The sequence below is a fragment of the Adiantum capillus-veneris genome, chromosome 26, assembly GCF_014529385.1.
Source record: "Adiantum capillus-veneris isolate H3 chromosome 26, ASM1452938v2, whole genome shotgun sequence".
In the NCBI taxonomy this organism is placed as follows: Eukaryota; Viridiplantae; Streptophyta; class Polypodiopsida; order Polypodiales; family Pteridaceae; genus Adiantum; species Adiantum capillus-veneris.
Window position 1 is genome coordinate 66,569,916 of NC_140956.1, and position 15,814 is coordinate 66,585,729.

Genomic DNA, 15,814 nt, shown 5'->3' on the forward strand with positions numbered 1-15,814 from the left:
AAGATGCAACTCGGATCACTGCGTCTACACGAAGAATTTGGGAGATGGGAAATTCATCATCCTAATGTTGTATGTTGATGACATGTTGATTGCAAGTGCTAACATGCAGGACATCAAAGACCTAAAAGAGGAGCTGCCCAAATCTTTTTCAATGAAAGATTTAGGTGCTGCAAAGAGGATACTTGGTATGAAAATATCAAGGGACAGGACGAAGAAGACAATAAAGCTATCTCAAGAAGATTACATCAAGAAGGTACTAGAAAGGTTTGCAATGCAAAATGCAAAACCAGTTTCTACACCTTTGGCTGGTCATTTTAAACTAACGAAGGATATGTGTCCGAAGACACAAGAGGAGATAGCCTATATGTCTAAAGTTCCATATGTTGCAGCGGTAGGTTCTCTAATGTATGCTATGGTCTGGACAAGGCCAAACATTGCACATGCAGTGGGAGTTGTGAGTAGGTTCATGGAAAACCCAGGTAAAGAGCATTGGCAAGCTGTGAAGTGGATACTTAGGTATCTAAAAGGGACAACAACAAATGCTTTGTATTTTGGAGGAACTGATATTTTTCTAGAAGGGTATGCTGATGCAAATATGGCAGGTGACAAAGATACTCGAAGGAGCACTACTGGCTATGTGTTCACGGTTGGAGGCATAGCAATAAGCTGGGCTTCAAAGCTGCAGAAAGTGGTTTCACTTTCTACCACGGAAGCAGAGTATGTAGCAATGACGGAGGCAAGCAAAGAAATTATGTGGCTTCACAGATTCTTAGAAGAGCTTGGATTCAAACAAGACAATTGTGTCTTGTACAGTGATAGCCAAAGCGCTATCCATCTTGCGAAGAACTTAGCCTTTCATTCAAGGACAAAGCACATTGAGGTGAGATATCACTTCATACGCACTCTTTTGGAAGAGGGATAGCTCAAGCTAGGAAAGGTGCATACAAGTGAAAATCCTGCAGACATGTTTACAAAGGTGGTCAACAAGGAGAAGTTGAGCTTTTGCTCATCTTCAATCGGCATTCAAGGATAAGAAGCCAGAATGGAAAGCACTCACAGGTTTGGTTTGGAGATCAGTCTCCAAGTGGGAGATTGTTAAGTATGGAGCCTGATTTACCCTTGTACTTTTCTGTGGTAAAAGCACACATTTGTAAGGCCCCCATTATGAGGAGAAGCCATCGTGTGTGAAGGAAAATCACTTACCGGAAACAAAATTTTCACGGACAAGAATCAGGGGCAACTTTAGACGCCTCGGGGGCGGAGGCCCCTGAGACCTTTTTTCGCCGGAATATTATGGCCGGACGGCAGCCGGAAAATGGTCGGAAAACAACCGGTCGGTTGGCCGGTGGCCGGTAGTCAATGGCCGATGGCCGGTGGTCGGAAGTCAATGGCCGGTGGCCTGTGGTCGAAAGTCAATGGCCGGTGGCCGGTGGCCGAATTCAAAAGCGGACTTGTTTTCTCAAGGGCGGCCACACATGGGCGGATTGGAGGGTCCGATTTGGACTTATTCGCACAAGGGCGGCTACACATGGCTGTCTCTCATTAGAGAGGGCAGCCCTTTTGGCCTATAAAAGGAGGCCATTTCTACACACATTTCATAGTGTGAAGTTGATGCAACAAGGTGAGTGTGAGGTGGTGAGAGTGAAGCAAGGCGGGAGCTCTATCAAGGGTTTAATCCCTTTGTAAACTACTTCTTCTTTTGAAGTGCTAAAGCCATTGAGTGGCTGTTTTCCCGTGGACGTAGCCCACATTGGGTGAACCACGTATATCGTGTGTACTCTCTCTCTCTCTCTCTCTACTCTATAATCTCTTGTGTGTGAAATCTATCTCTCTCCATTAAGTAATCTACTTAAAAATCTATTTAGCTACGTCTTATTTTCTTACACTCAAGCTTTACATACAATGTGCTTTTTGTTGGATTGTTACAAAAGCCTCGTTTGACCAAATGAGTGCCAGCCTTCTCATGCCAAGCACGAGGAGATTGCTTCAGCCCATACAAAGGTTTGTTACATTTGCACACCTTATCCTCTTGTTCTTTCTTGACAAAATCGTGAGGCTGCATTACATAAACTGCCTCAAATATATCACCATTCAAGAAAGAAGTAACAATGTCTAATTGATGTATATCCCAACCAAAATGAGCTCCCAATGCACATATAAAATGCAGAGTAGTCATATGATAAGTGGGAGCAAAAGTCTTCTTCATAATCTATGCCTTTTTCGTGTGCATAACCCTTTGCAACAAGTTGAGCCTTGTAGGATTCAAGCTCACCATCTCGCTTGCATTTCAACTTGTAAACCCACTTCGTACCAATGGCCTTTTCTCCAAGAGGCAAATCACATAAAGTCCATGTGTCATTTTCTATAAGTGCATCATATTCTCATTGCATGGCAGCCATTCAATCTTTTGGATTATGTGCTTCATCAAAAGACAGAGGCTCCTCAACCTCATGTAAGCTAGACACAGCCAAAGCATAACAATGTGATCCAGAACCTGAACGAGTACGACTAGAAAAAGGTGCATCCAATTTACTGTCACGCAAAGTATGCACCATCCATTTAGGCAAACCTCTAGCCTGCTCATTCTCGGCCCTTTCCTCATCAAGTACATCATGTTCATCTGCATAAGTAATAGGCTGATTTGCAACATTTTCAGAAACCCCCATAGGGTGTACATTTGACTCATTGGAATTTACATTCGTACTTCCACCACTAATAAGAGGCAACAAAGTGTCATAAATGTCCTGTGAGCTTACATTATTATCGCTAGTACATGACAGCAAGGGCTGAACAGAATCTTCCACAAATACAACATCCCCAGAAACTAGAATACGCTTTGTTTGTGGATGATACAACATGTAACCTTTTCTTTCAGCACTATAACCAACAAAAATACATTTGACAGCCTTATCATCCAATTTTCTGTGTTGTGTTTGTGGCACCAAAGCATATGCCAAACAGCCAAAAACACGCATGTGCTCAATAGAAAGCTCTCTATCATGCCATGTTTCATATGGATTAATAGATTGCAAAGCTTTCATAGTACATTTGCTTAGTACATAAGTGGCACACATGATGGCCTAGAGCCAAAAAGAATGCGGCAAAGCTTGACTTTTGACCATACATCGTGCCATTTCTATAAGTGACCTGTTTTTCCTCTCAGCAACACCATTTTTCTTAGGGTATAAGGCACTGTACATTGGTGTTTTATCCCACGACTAGCCAAAAATGCATTAAATTCATGAGACATATATTCCCCCCCTCAATCGGAATAGAGGGTGCCCATAGTACACTTCAAGACATTTTTAGCCATAGTCAGGAATTGTTTGAAGCACATAAATACTTCAAACTTCACTTTAAGTGGAAATACCCATGCATGCCTGGAGTAATCATCAATGAAAGTCACGAACTAAAGGTAATTGCCCAAGGATAGAGTTTGCATGGGCCCACAAACATCACTATGCACAAGATGCAACCTGCATGTGGCCCTAACTGAACCATCCTTTGGAAAATTTGAACGCTGCATCTTACCCAAAATACAGCCTTCACAAACATGTTTGAGTGGTGCTTCAAGAGGCGGCAAAGAAGCAACCATATCAAATTTTTGCAAACGCAGCAAATTGGCAAAATTCAAATGACCAAAACATACATGCCAAACTTTTGCATCAAAAATAGCATTTGAATCTAGAACTGCATTTGCAAAATTCTACCCACACTTGTCATACAAAGTGAGCTTATACATCCCACGGTATAAAATGCCAAATGCAACAATTTCATCCCCAAAACTAAGATCATGTATTGTACATCTGTCATCCACAAATTTGACTACAAGACCAAGTCTAGCAAGTGCAGATACAGACAAAAGATTCTTCTTGATCCCAGATACATAAAGTGCATCCACAAGTGTGAAAGGACTGCCATTTACGCATTACTCACAATCTTTCCAATTCCCTGAAACGGATAAGAGGAATTTCTGGTGCAAGTAACTAAATTTTTGTGAGGGACAGACTCAAGAGAGTTGAACAAATCACAATGTGAGGTAATGTGCTTTGTAGCACCACTGTCAAAAACCACACATGTGAATCCACAGGAACTGACACGCATGCATCATGGACAGTAGAATTATAGGTACACTCTACACTAAAAGCCCATTCTGCATCAACATCAGCATCAGAGTCTCCTTTTATAGAAGACTCAACAATAGTTGCATCTGTAGTGGATCTAGCATTTACAATGGAACCACCCTCTTTCTTCTTAGCCTCTTTGACCTTCAACTTAGGACACTACTTGATCAAGTGATCGTTAGCTTTTTAATAACGGCAATGCATCTTCTTTTTGCCCTTATCACCAAAATTTCCAAACAAATTGTTGTCAGTAGAAGCCGCTAGGAACAGGTGATTTCCACCCACAAAAGAACCATAAGAAGCAACTACATTGTTGTTACCACCCTTTCTTTAAGCAGCAATAAAAGCTTGTTCAATTGCACGTTGTCTAGTCCTTTTCTTTTTGGAAAGTGACTCTTGCAACAGATGTGCACAATGCATCAAACTTGACAACTTCAGGATTTCCTTGGGTCATAAGTCTCCAAGTACTAGCAAAAGTCTGGTAAGAGTCTCGAAAGGCATCAAGAATAGTCTGCACAAGGAAACTATCTCAAATGACTTCACCTGCAAAAATAAGTTGCTCATTGATATCCTTGACACCAGCAAGGAAAGTGTCCATATCATCTTCCTCATGCGTAATCTTCGACTCCAACTCTTTAAGCAGCAACGCAATTTTTGTCTCATTGTGGCTTGCATAAAGACCACTCAAAATATCCCAAGATTGTTTTGGAGATTTTGTTGAATGAATGTGAGGAGTAATGGTGCGCTTTACTGGCAACGCAATCAACGCATGAGCCTACGCATCCTTTACATCCCAACGATCTTGTTCTGTCGTAGGCAAAACAAGTCTAACAACAGCAATCCTTGCAGCAAAACCTGCAACATTCTCAACATTGATTGTATCCTTAGAACCAGGATGTACATCAATGCTCTGCACAATGTTCTAAACGCCCTTTGACACAAGAACATGTTGCATCATATAAGCCCACATAGGGTAATTGTCCCCATCCAATCTGTCATCAGCAGCAAACATCTTGAACACATCTGCGTTGTTGTCAGCCATGGTAAATGTTGCACCTGATAAGAAAAACACTCAAAAGAGGAGAAGGAAAGCAGAAACAACACGTGCTATATAGCACAAACGATAGAAGACCGTAAGGACCTGTTATGCAAAAAACGGCACTGAGAAAATTTTGCACAAAATGATGAAATAGCCTGTGCAGCACTACCTGTAGTGGAAACAGAGGCCAAAATGAGCCTGAAATGACCTACGCCAAATCTCACAAAAATCGGAGAAATTGAGCAGGCGTGTATTGGAGCTGCTGGCGACTAAGCCCGGGAGGACGTAACCTGCTCTGATACCAATTGTTGGAATTAGGGCTACAGGAAAACACACACATCTTGGAGAAGAGGAAAGAATCTCTAGACACACAACAGAGAGTGTATTACTTAGTGTGCAATGGAAAGATAGATAGCCCTAGAATGAATGGGCGTATGTACAATGCACGGGGGAAAAACCTCCTAGTGAGGGAAAAAATACCACGGCAGTCCTAATGTGTTCACACACGTCATTACCACATGTATATGGTAACAACAATTTCCAAGAGATTTTTCCATGTTCTCTTCGAGGACAAGAACACTTTTGGGGGGGGGTAAATGTCACAAACTCTATTATGTTTATGGTGTCTGAGGACGCAGCTCATCAGGGTCAATCGGTAAAGCATTGGGCTTTTGGATGTAGATGGATGCTTAGTAGAGGCACAAACCAAGAGTATGGATAGGGATATTCTAATGATTAATAAGAGCATATAGTGGTGATTAGAGAGACATCATGGAAGATAGGCACGACAACACATAATTGGTGTTGGAACCCAACAAATGCTTCAATAATAATGCTAATATAAATTGATTGCATACTCATTGTTGGTATGTCTTTCAATCTACAAACTTTCAATCAAAATTTTCATGGTCGAAGCAAAATGTGGTTGCCAGCTAAAACTAAGAAACTTGGTTATCTTATTAAATATTCTTAAATTTAGGTAACTTAATTTCAAAAGATAAGAGATATTTTGGCTAAAATTTTGAGAGAGAAAGGGACTTAAATAACAAAAATATAGAGATAAACGCTAAAATCATGTAAAAATCACATTATGGAGGCAAAATTGCAAGAGATAATTGGATTTTGTGTTTTAATTACAAGAAATAACTAGCTTTGGAAGCTTGATTTAGAGCGAGATTGAGATTAGCATCAGTTGGCAAACGTGAGAGAGAGTTTTGATTAGCTATCATGGCTTAATTTAGAGAGAGAGAGAGAGAGAGAGAGAGAGAGAGAGAGAGAGAAAGCTATTAAATATGGCATAATTAATGATTAAGCTAAGATAGTTATTCTATAGGGTTTCAAATATGGAAGCTCGATTGTGGGAGCTTGGTTAATTAAGGCTATGTAGATCAATTAGGAGCGTGAGTCAAAGATTTGAGTGAGACAACCTGTGTGTTTGTCTTCCTTCTCGAGGACGAGTGGGTTGGAGATTGAAATAGATTACCCTCCTCTTTGATTGGTCTTCCTGCCAAACAACTCTTGCAAGTTGCAAGTAAGCTCACTCGTAGTTTGTCTAGTTGCAAACCCAGTGTCATGCTTTCAGATGTAGTAGTATCTCGGCATGCTTTCCTTGTTGAGGTTTCTTTCCCTCTAAGCCTCCGCTTGGCACTAATGTAGTCCCCTCCAAACAGCTCCTAAGTCTCGTGGGAAGGTCTTTACTCCTTCCTAGGTCAATGGCATTTTCCTTCCCTCATCGGCATTGCAAATGTCTTCCAAACTCACTCTGGTCGAGTATAACCTTGACCTGCATGGTTGCTTCTGGCTGAGCTCCTTGCTCTCAAGCCCCTCTCTTCATCTGCAGCCTTTGGGGGGGGGGGGGGGGGGGGGGGGGGGGTCACTTAATAGTTATATGACTATCATTTGAGTGCAAGAGAAGGGGTTGTTAAATTTTATTGTTTCTCACATTTTCACATACATAAGGGTACCACAAAATGGAACAGGGAAAAAAAATCACAAAATGAATAGGAAAAGGGTGTATTTTATCTATCAAAAATTTACAAATAAAGAGCTTTGGAAATAATCCTTGAACGCATGTGATATACACAATTTGCACATAGTGAACCCCCCCCCCCGCCAAGGTCCTATCATGAATAGAGGTTTTTGTGACCCCTATTCCCAGAAGCTCCTAGCCCTCAATAGTGGGCTACCTAAGGTTGGCGACATATTGCCACCGACACAGTGTACCAATTTCAAATTGGATAAGTGCGATGAAAAAGAGTGCAACACTGCCTACTTCCCATAGTGATTAGAGCTTTGACAACGACACATCACGACGACCAAAAATCTATGTGTAACAAAAGTGACCGTGAATGGGAGGCCACACCAATGGGACACTTTGGCCAACAAGGCTTGAATCCAGATCCAACGGCCAAGATTTAATTTGTACTCATCTAACCGTCTCACCAACAAGCTTATTGTGTCCCATTATCGAACTTTTACCAAGTCGAAGTTAGGGAGCCACGGGTCCCTCCACACGATCCGGTTTTTTATTGGCCCTTTTACCCTAATCTTAGTCACCTAGACATCTGGAGACACTCCCCTTTCCTTTGGGGAGAATTCTTCTCTTCTTGGTCATTTTGTATTTTCTGGTTGACTTTTTCATCAAGCTCTTTGCATTTGTCTTCTTTATGTTAAAAAATTCCATGTTTTGTAGTCATGGCGGCCAACGTAAAATAAAGAGGTGAATTGACTAATATTATACAGCTATCCAACACAAATTCCATGTTTTATACTCTCGGCCAACATAAATAAAGAGGTCAATTGACTTAAAAGAGAAGATAATGGAAGTTTATGTTGTGGCAAATTTCTCAGAAAAAAGAAGATATCACATCATACTAAGTTTTGCAGACTTTTCCTCAACAAAATATTTGGCTCATGAAGGACTACGAATTTCTTAAGCCTCTCTCTTCATCACTTCCTCTTTAAACATTCAAGTGTCCTATTTGGAGGGTCTCAACAATTTCTTTGCAAGATCTAGCATCACCAAAATTATTCAAAGATTTCTAGCACCATTGCATTTTCCTATTGATAATTGTCTTTAGAGCTTGTAGACACATCCCTTCAAGGGAGAGAGAGAGCCAAGAGTGTCTCTTACGGCATGACAACCCTTCAACTCTATACACAACATCCGCCTTTGGTGCCAGCATTCCCGAGAGTCTCTCTATCACATGATGCATACTCTAGAATGGCACGCATTCACCCATTGGTGTATCTTCACAATGGTTTGTCCGAGCACACTACTTCTTGGCAACATGCATGTTAAGCGGAGACATGTTGTTTGCAGAGTATCCATATTTCCTCTTGAATGACAAGTCTTGAGTTCTAATTCTCAACAACAAATTATTAAACCAAGTATAATAGACAATCCAGCATTGTGTGTGTGTGTGTGTGTGTGTGTGTGTGTGTGTGAGAGAGAGAGAGAGAGAGAGAGAGAGAGAGATATGAGTTTTGAAGCATGTGGTAGTGCCAAACAAAGCCTTTTAAGGGTCTTGATATGTGATGCACACTTACTACGAGACATGTCTATAGATAGGTGATTTGGAAGTAGTTTCCTGTACAGTTGCAATGAAGTTCCAAATCCCTGCCTCCCTTTGGAATGAAGGTCGATGAATTAAGGTTGATTAGGATAAGCATCTAATTCAGATGCTGAATTAGATGCTTCAAAAAAATTTGCAGTTTTGGCCCACCTTTAATTTGCCCCATGGAGAGTGAGTGGGCAATTTGTGCATAATCAAAACCTCTACATGAAGGTTGCCAAAGGAACCACCATCACAGTAATATCATCAAGGTTTCCCCTGTCATGTGCCTTGTGAATGAGCTTGTTACATGCATCCACCTTGAGAGTGCCTGTACTTTCACTCTTCTTTGTTTCTCTGCTATCTATAATCGTAATGCTAGCGTCACCATTCTTTCGATGCACCTTGCACGGTCTTAATATTGGGGAGTCCGGTGCTTGTTCTTGCCCTCCCCCCAGTACTTCTCTAACACAATCCACGGCCTCTTGGTCATTCACCTGCATTTGTAGAAGAAAGTCATGAATGGGGTATGCAAGAAGTCAGTACAACTATAGTGAGCATCTTGCATCTTAAATGTTAACTGCTCTTTGTGTGTGTGTGTGTGTGTGTGTGTGTGTGTGTTATGTGGTGAAAGGCACATACACATGCTGAAGGCAGGCATTACCACTACAATTATTTCAAGCTCAGCCCAGCATAGGCTTGCTTAAGGCAGGGCATTACTTCTGGCATTACTATTCTCTCAAGCTCATCCCAATCTCGTGCGCAAATGCAAGAAAGGACTCAGGATCAAACCGCTTGAAAGCCTAGATCTCACAACTAACTCTTCTCAGCTGTAAAGATGTGTGCAGTATGATATTTGAGGTCAGTATGGCTGGGGTTTTTTCCTAGCACACTCTACGGTAAACCAAGGTGTTTACCTTGTCCCATAGCCCATCTGAGGCCAAGATGAGAAACTCGCAGCAGTTTGTGATGTCAAGCTGCCTGACTTCAGGCTCGGCGGATATCCATTTCTTCAAATGGGCATCCCCAAAGCCTCTGGTCACAGCCAATGTGCCTTGCACCCTCCACACTCCATTAAAACAATCAACAAATCCTCCCTGTTGTTATCATCCAAGAGGAGACAAGAATTAGACATCAGTTTACATTCAAAATATGATGGAAGCTTCCGTTTGCTAGATTTCTTACCAAGTTTTGTATCCTTTGTCGCTCTTCAGCATTGCTTGGTCGATGGAAGTTGGAGAGAGCCTCAGCCTTTCCTCCTCTACACAAAACTGCTTTGCAATCACCAGCATTGGCCACCACTAAGTGCCCATCTTTGACAAATGCAGAAATAGAGCAAGCCCCGCTATCCAAACCCTGAATCAAAAAAGTCACCAAGCAATAAAAAAGCCTGCACAAAATTCTCCCAATACTCTCATGAGAGGTCATCAGAAAAGGCTACAAATTTCTTCTTACTTTCTCCAAAAATTCGGAGTCCATGGCTAAATAGCCAGCCTGCATTGCACTTTTTAAGCCTTCTTTGTCATCGCTTTGATTTTCAATTGCAGTAGCGATATGCCGAGCAAGGGTTTCAGCAGCAAATTGTGCTGCACTTTTGCCTCCATGCCCATCAAACACTCCAAAAAAGGCCTGCAAATCACAAACCCATCAGAAAGACCCAAGCAAATTGATCCTTTTGTCCATATTAAATATTAATGATCATGATCTTATAGACCACACTAATAAATAGTGAACTATGCATGTCCCCTTCCTGGTCATCAAGGCATGCATGAAGATTAATTGTGCACTCGATGCAAACAAGCACCCATAGTTTTGCGAACGTGCCTAAATCCCAGGGGACTAAGAAGACATCACCTGTGAGCACCAAATGCCTCTAAATTTCCCTTATCTACGGTACGATACTGCATCTAATAAACAGTTTGGATTTTACGAGCAGTAGAGCCATATCTGGCACCAGTAAATGCCGTTGGAAAATTTAAGATCTTCAACATCAAGGGCATTCACTAGTGCCACGTAGGCATTAGTGCTCGAAATTTAACCAGATGATACAGTTTCTCCCCTTTTGACCTCCCTCTCTTACACTCACAGGTTACCAGTGCCTAGCTAAGCAAATAGCTGGCAAATACCATATGATATCCCTCGGTGAAACCCCCGAGGCCCAAGGGTAACCATGTGCACCGCTTGCACGCACACAAACAACCATGCATATAACATCATTTGCATGTGTATGCATCGAGCATCAGTTGGCGAGTTGGCGATGTTCAAAAGAAAAACTAGAGAGAAGAAGACAATGTTTGATAAGAACCTGGCTAGCTTTTCCCTGGAAATTGGTAAGAGCTGTATGGGTATCCTCCATGCAATCTCTCCTTCCTTTTCTGCAAGACACCCCAAAAAAAGGGGCTTCAAAGCTGAGAATTTCTGAGCTTAGTGGTTCATGTGGCGGTAACTCGAACTGCTTCGCTTTGCCAAACGATGCCAGTCTTGCAAACTCTGGTATAGACAATTTGGTAGGCCTTTTTCTCTTGAGTGGTAAGGGGCTTGGAGAAGAACAGAAAGCATCAATGGGAGCTCCAATTTCCACATCATGCTTCTGTGATTTTTCGTCTGCGTCACAATCTACTCTACTGCATGCTTGTGGAGACTGTATCCATATGCAGTTTGCGGTTGCCGTATTGATTGGCTGGCAAGGACTTCGAGAGATGCATGAAGCATCGATAGGAACTCCAGTTTCCACATATTGTTTGGGTGATTTTGTGGAGGTTACTCGATTTTCTCCACCACCCCATGTTCGAGGAGAATCTAGCTGAACATAGCTGGAGTTTCTAGCAGGCTGATGGCGGCGAGGACTAAGCGGCGAGAGCAGAGATTGATTGGAAGACTTCTTTGCCTTCCCGGGAGAAGCTTCGACTACAATGTCTGCATTGCTATTTTGCGAGCTCCCTGCAATTTCCCTGTTCTCTTTAGAGCCTTTCCTGGGAGATAGCAAAGTTGTAGATCTATGGAAAGGACTCTGTGGAGAGTTCTTATGCCTTTGTAGCAGAATGTCTGTCAGAACGGGCCTTGGTTTAGCTGCTGGAGAGCCAGACGGTGATGATGATGACGGCGGAGAAGAAGAAGAAGAAGGGAGGAAATCGAAGGAGAAGTTGGGCTCATCGACTTTGGACCTGCATGAGGGAGACAGGAGGTTACTTGCATTCATATACATGCGCAGCGATGCCGGGGAGAGCTGGGAGATTGGAGAGGCGCACGACATGGCAGAAGCTTGCAGTCTTACAGCTATGGCGTCCAAGAGGCCACATACGATACGAAGAAGCTAAAGGAAGCCCAGCCCGCCAGAACTTTGGTCTGAGATAGGTTGGTTTGCTTCTCGGGCGCCGCTGGAGAGAATGATGAGTCGACGCGAGGGAAACAGAGGTGGAGTCATGAATCTGTGTGCGCGCGCGCGCGCGCGTGTGTGTGTGTGTGAGTGTGAGAGAGAGAGAGAGAGAGAGAGAGAGAGAGAGAGAGTGCGTGTGTGTGAGAACAGGAGAGCCAAAACAACATACGCTATTTGGGTCCTCGAAAATGTAGTATATGCGCACAGAATATGGCCGGTGAGTGGACTCTGTCTGCATGAAAAGTCTCCCTTCGCCCACTCCCGCAACTCTCGACTGTCACGATGCTCCCGGGGGTATCCATCCAACCGTTCACAATCATTGCATTTCTGAACGTGAAGATTTGGTCAATATGTCAACGGTCAAACAGCCCCTCCCAATTGCCCAAAAATAGCTGCCCTCTCTCAGCTCGCCACGTGGCCCCTCAATCGCACGCATCTGATTGGCGCTTTTTATAGCCGTTCCAAAGTGCCAACGGTTAGCTATGGCCCGGTCATATCTTGACACGTTCACACCACATGAATCTTTTTTGTTTGGGAGGCCACCTACCTACCCATCCTCCAGAACCAACTTACAGGGCTTTCTCACGGTGAGTTTGTTAACTCACCAAAAAATTTGAATTGCGCTCTCTCACGCAGCCTATAAGTAGGTAGGGATAGTTAATTTTCTAATTTAAACTCTAGAAATGTCTATACTTTTCCAAACTATGCAAACTTGCAAAAGTTTGTGGAACTCATCCTCTCCTCCTTTATTCTGTCCTTATACCTTTTTATGGAGAGTGTGGGTTCTGAAACCCACTGTGTGGAGACCCTCTTACCTTTCGGAGCTCGGTTAGAAGAGGTTACATGGGGGTGTTTTCTCAAAACCAAGCTTTAGAGCTACAGCTCTAGTGGGGGGAGTGGGGGGAAGGAGCATGGCAGGTCACACCTCCCCTCTGGTTTTGTGAGAGAGACTTTTAAGGGTTGAATGCAAGCAAGCTAGGAGCTTTTGATTGGAAGCTTGCGGCCTACAAACACGGAGAGGAAAGATCTTCCAAGAAAATAGCAGCACTAGTGGGGGCAAAAAATCCATTCGAAAATGTTGCCTTGTTTTTCTCATTTTCTTTTTCTGATAATAGAAGGTGACCTCCCCCCACTCACCCTGGGTGCAGCTTAACCCTTAAACCCTCATCTTCTTGGACATGTTGTGCTCGCGGTGTCACACACAAATTGCAAGGTGGCGCTTGCATGTTGGCCCATCTAAGAGCCTTGTCACACCTACTCGTTGGAGAGGGTAAGAGTACCATAAGCACGAGAAATCGTGGTCTCACCTGGTGGTTACAGAACATGGAGGGGGACGACACAAGCGCTCCAGCCCCTCCAAAACGGTAACCCCAATCCCAATTTTTACAGCGCAAGCACTCATGCAAAAACCTGCTTAAACTAGGATCGAAGAAATACTGCAAGTTGTGGAGGGTTTGTTTATGTCTTAGTCAATCGGTTGGTCCCCCTTTTTCCTTAAAATGGAAAGCAAATCGATGGCATATGTGCAAGTATGACAGGAAATAAGCTCTTTCAGTGCATGAGTAGAGTGAGCCACACCAACCCCCCAATGCATTAGGTAGGACGAGGCTCTACAAATCCTGATCCCCCCCCCCCCCAAAAAAAAAAAAAAAAAAAATTCTCCTCTCGTGGAATAGGTTGGCTACTAGTTGCTTATTCAAGTCCTACTTTTCACACTTTTTTTTTTCAAAACTCGTGAATGTGAGTAGATTATATTAGCTGCCCAAAAGAATTACAAATACTAGTCATGCATGTGACGAGCCATGACGTCTCCCAGCAAGCATTAGTACATTGGCTAATAGGGGGGCCACCCCACGACAATGGTAAAAACCTAGCTGGCTTAGAAACGGACTCTTACCTACTCCGACCATGCTGCAGTCACAACCTTGACCCACTCTTCACAGTTTCTCCTTTTCCCAATGGCAATAATTGCTACCTTGCTTTCTTGAATAATATCCGTAAACCTTGTTGTTTCAAGTTTAGAGTAACAGAACCTAACAATTTACGTACTGATGAGAAGTGGTTGGCTCATGTTTACCTTCCCCCCAAAAAAAAGATCGTTCTTGTAGAAACTAATCTTCCATGTCTTTTGAATCCACTTGCAAATCTTCCATGCCATGCCACATATCCTCGGACAGTCCATGAACAGGTGGGAGGTTCTCACTTGCAGATTTTCATTGTGGGTATCTATATGGCCCAATCCCTCTAGCTAGGACCTTCACCCCAGTCGGCAAGGCCCCCCAAAGCACTTTCCAAATAAAGACCTTCATCCTAAGCGGCCATCTTGCCTCTAGCCATTGCTTGCCCCATCGTTTGTTCAGGAGGTAAAATCAATCCAGCGAAGCTATGAGGATGTTGTACACCTCCCTGGTGTGTGGTTTATGGAAATGTCTATCTATAGGCCACCGCCAAGCTTTCCAATCAAATCTAGATTCGCAGGTCGGTATGCAGCATTTGTTCAACCGTTCTAAAACTCTATTTACCATCAATCTCTCAGTCCCATTGAGCAAGAACTGGGAGGCTAGTTGGTCGGATTCTTTCCAGTCGCGCTGCTACTGAAGTCCCAAAACAGGCTTGTCGATTGAGTCCTTTGTTGTCCATCTTTCTGGCCACCTCCCTCCAGGTAGGGTTCAACAAGACGCTTCCTGCCTTAGACAGGCAAGGGGATCAGTGAGACATCGAGTTGTGAAATTATCTAGTTACCTCTCCCCATTCCAAGCCTCCGCCGCTTTGTTGCACTTTTGAGCCAGCTTGCTAGTTAAGCCCCCAAGCTTCAAGTTAGACCATCGAGGGGCAAGTAACTTGTCGTGTAGATCTAGCCCATTCCACTGGCCACCTTTCGCGTACAATTTGGCATTGTCCATCATGGCCTTAGTCATCACAGTCCACGCTTGATGTTGCTTCGTAACGCCACACAATTGGTTTTGAATTTTTGAATTGCTCTTCTCTATTTGTTGATAATCTTGTTCTGTCTATTTTTGTAAATTCTATTATTCTTTTTAGTGAAATTTGTAATTTTTGTAATTTCTAAAAATTTATATATTTAATTTTTGGAAAAAGAAAAGAATAAGAAAATAAAAATGCCACACAATTGGTTTTTATTTTTTGAACTAACAAAAAAACGACTCCAACTAGTTTCCATATAGACAAGAAAAAGAAAAAACCCCAATCATCCTCGAGCTCAAGTTCGAGCACGAGCACGAGCACGGTCTTGGTTTTTGTCTAATGACAAAAGGTACACATGGTTTTATACATATACCCTACTCCTCTAAGAGTGGAATGGGGCATGTGAAATAAAGGCTCCACCTTTCCCTCCACAAGCCTCCCTTCAACTTCACTTCTACCCACTTGCCTAGATAGAAATCGTTTGTTTTGAGGGTCATTGGCACCTCAGTGGTCAAAAGTTTTGCTATAAAGTGTGCCAAGATCCCCTAATCAATATGCTCATTTTGAGCTATTGCATGCCCCAGTCTGCATAGCAAGCGACAAAAAAGAGAGAGAGAAAATATGAAAACGACAAACAAACCGAAACAACAAAAAAAAAAGAAAATTTGAAGAAGGTGTTTTGAGCGCTTTACCAATGCTTGTAAGGCATTGAAATCATATGTACTTATGCTCTAGACGAGTGCTAGAGTCTGAGCAATTAGAGAGTGTCTCAAATTGCACGGGAACCCATTATCCA

The 15,814-nt window shown here is 42.8% G+C and overlaps 1 protein-coding gene across 1 annotated transcript; it reads right to left on the reverse strand.

Annotated features, from left to right (window-relative positions):
• Positions 1-8,662: 8,662 nt before the first annotated feature.
• Positions 8,663-12,361, reverse strand: LOC147423599 (putative protein phosphatase 2C 2). Its single transcript, XM_086502003.1, has 5 exons — positions 11,023-12,361; positions 10,173-10,346; positions 9,903-10,073; positions 9,635-9,814; positions 8,663-9,214 (listed from the first exon to the last, which is right to left on the reverse strand). The coding sequence occupies exons 1-5, from the start codon at positions 11,968-11,970 to the stop codon at positions 8,942-8,944; spliced, it is 1,746 nt and encodes a 581-aa protein (XP_086358129.1). The 5' UTR covers positions 11,971-12,361; the 3' UTR covers positions 8,663-8,941.
• Positions 12,362-15,814: the final 3,453 nt, after the last annotated feature.

What these genes read in the sequence shown, in the direction of transcription:
- LOC147423599 (XM_086502003.1), bottom strand. Translation starts at nt 11,970, where the DNA reads ATGTCGTGCGCCTCTCCAATCTCCCAGCTCTCCCCGGCATCGCTGCGC. An exon ending in ACTCCGAATTTTTGGAGAAA is followed by an intron (nt 10,074 to 10,172) that starts GTAAGAAGAAAT and finishes TTTTTGATTCAG; the next exon opens with GGTTTGGATAGCGGGGCTTG. An exon ending in CAGATGGGCTATGGGACAAG is followed by an intron (nt 9,215 to 9,634) that starts GTAAACACCTTG and finishes CTACAAATGCAG; the next exon opens with GTGAATGACCAAGAGGCCGT.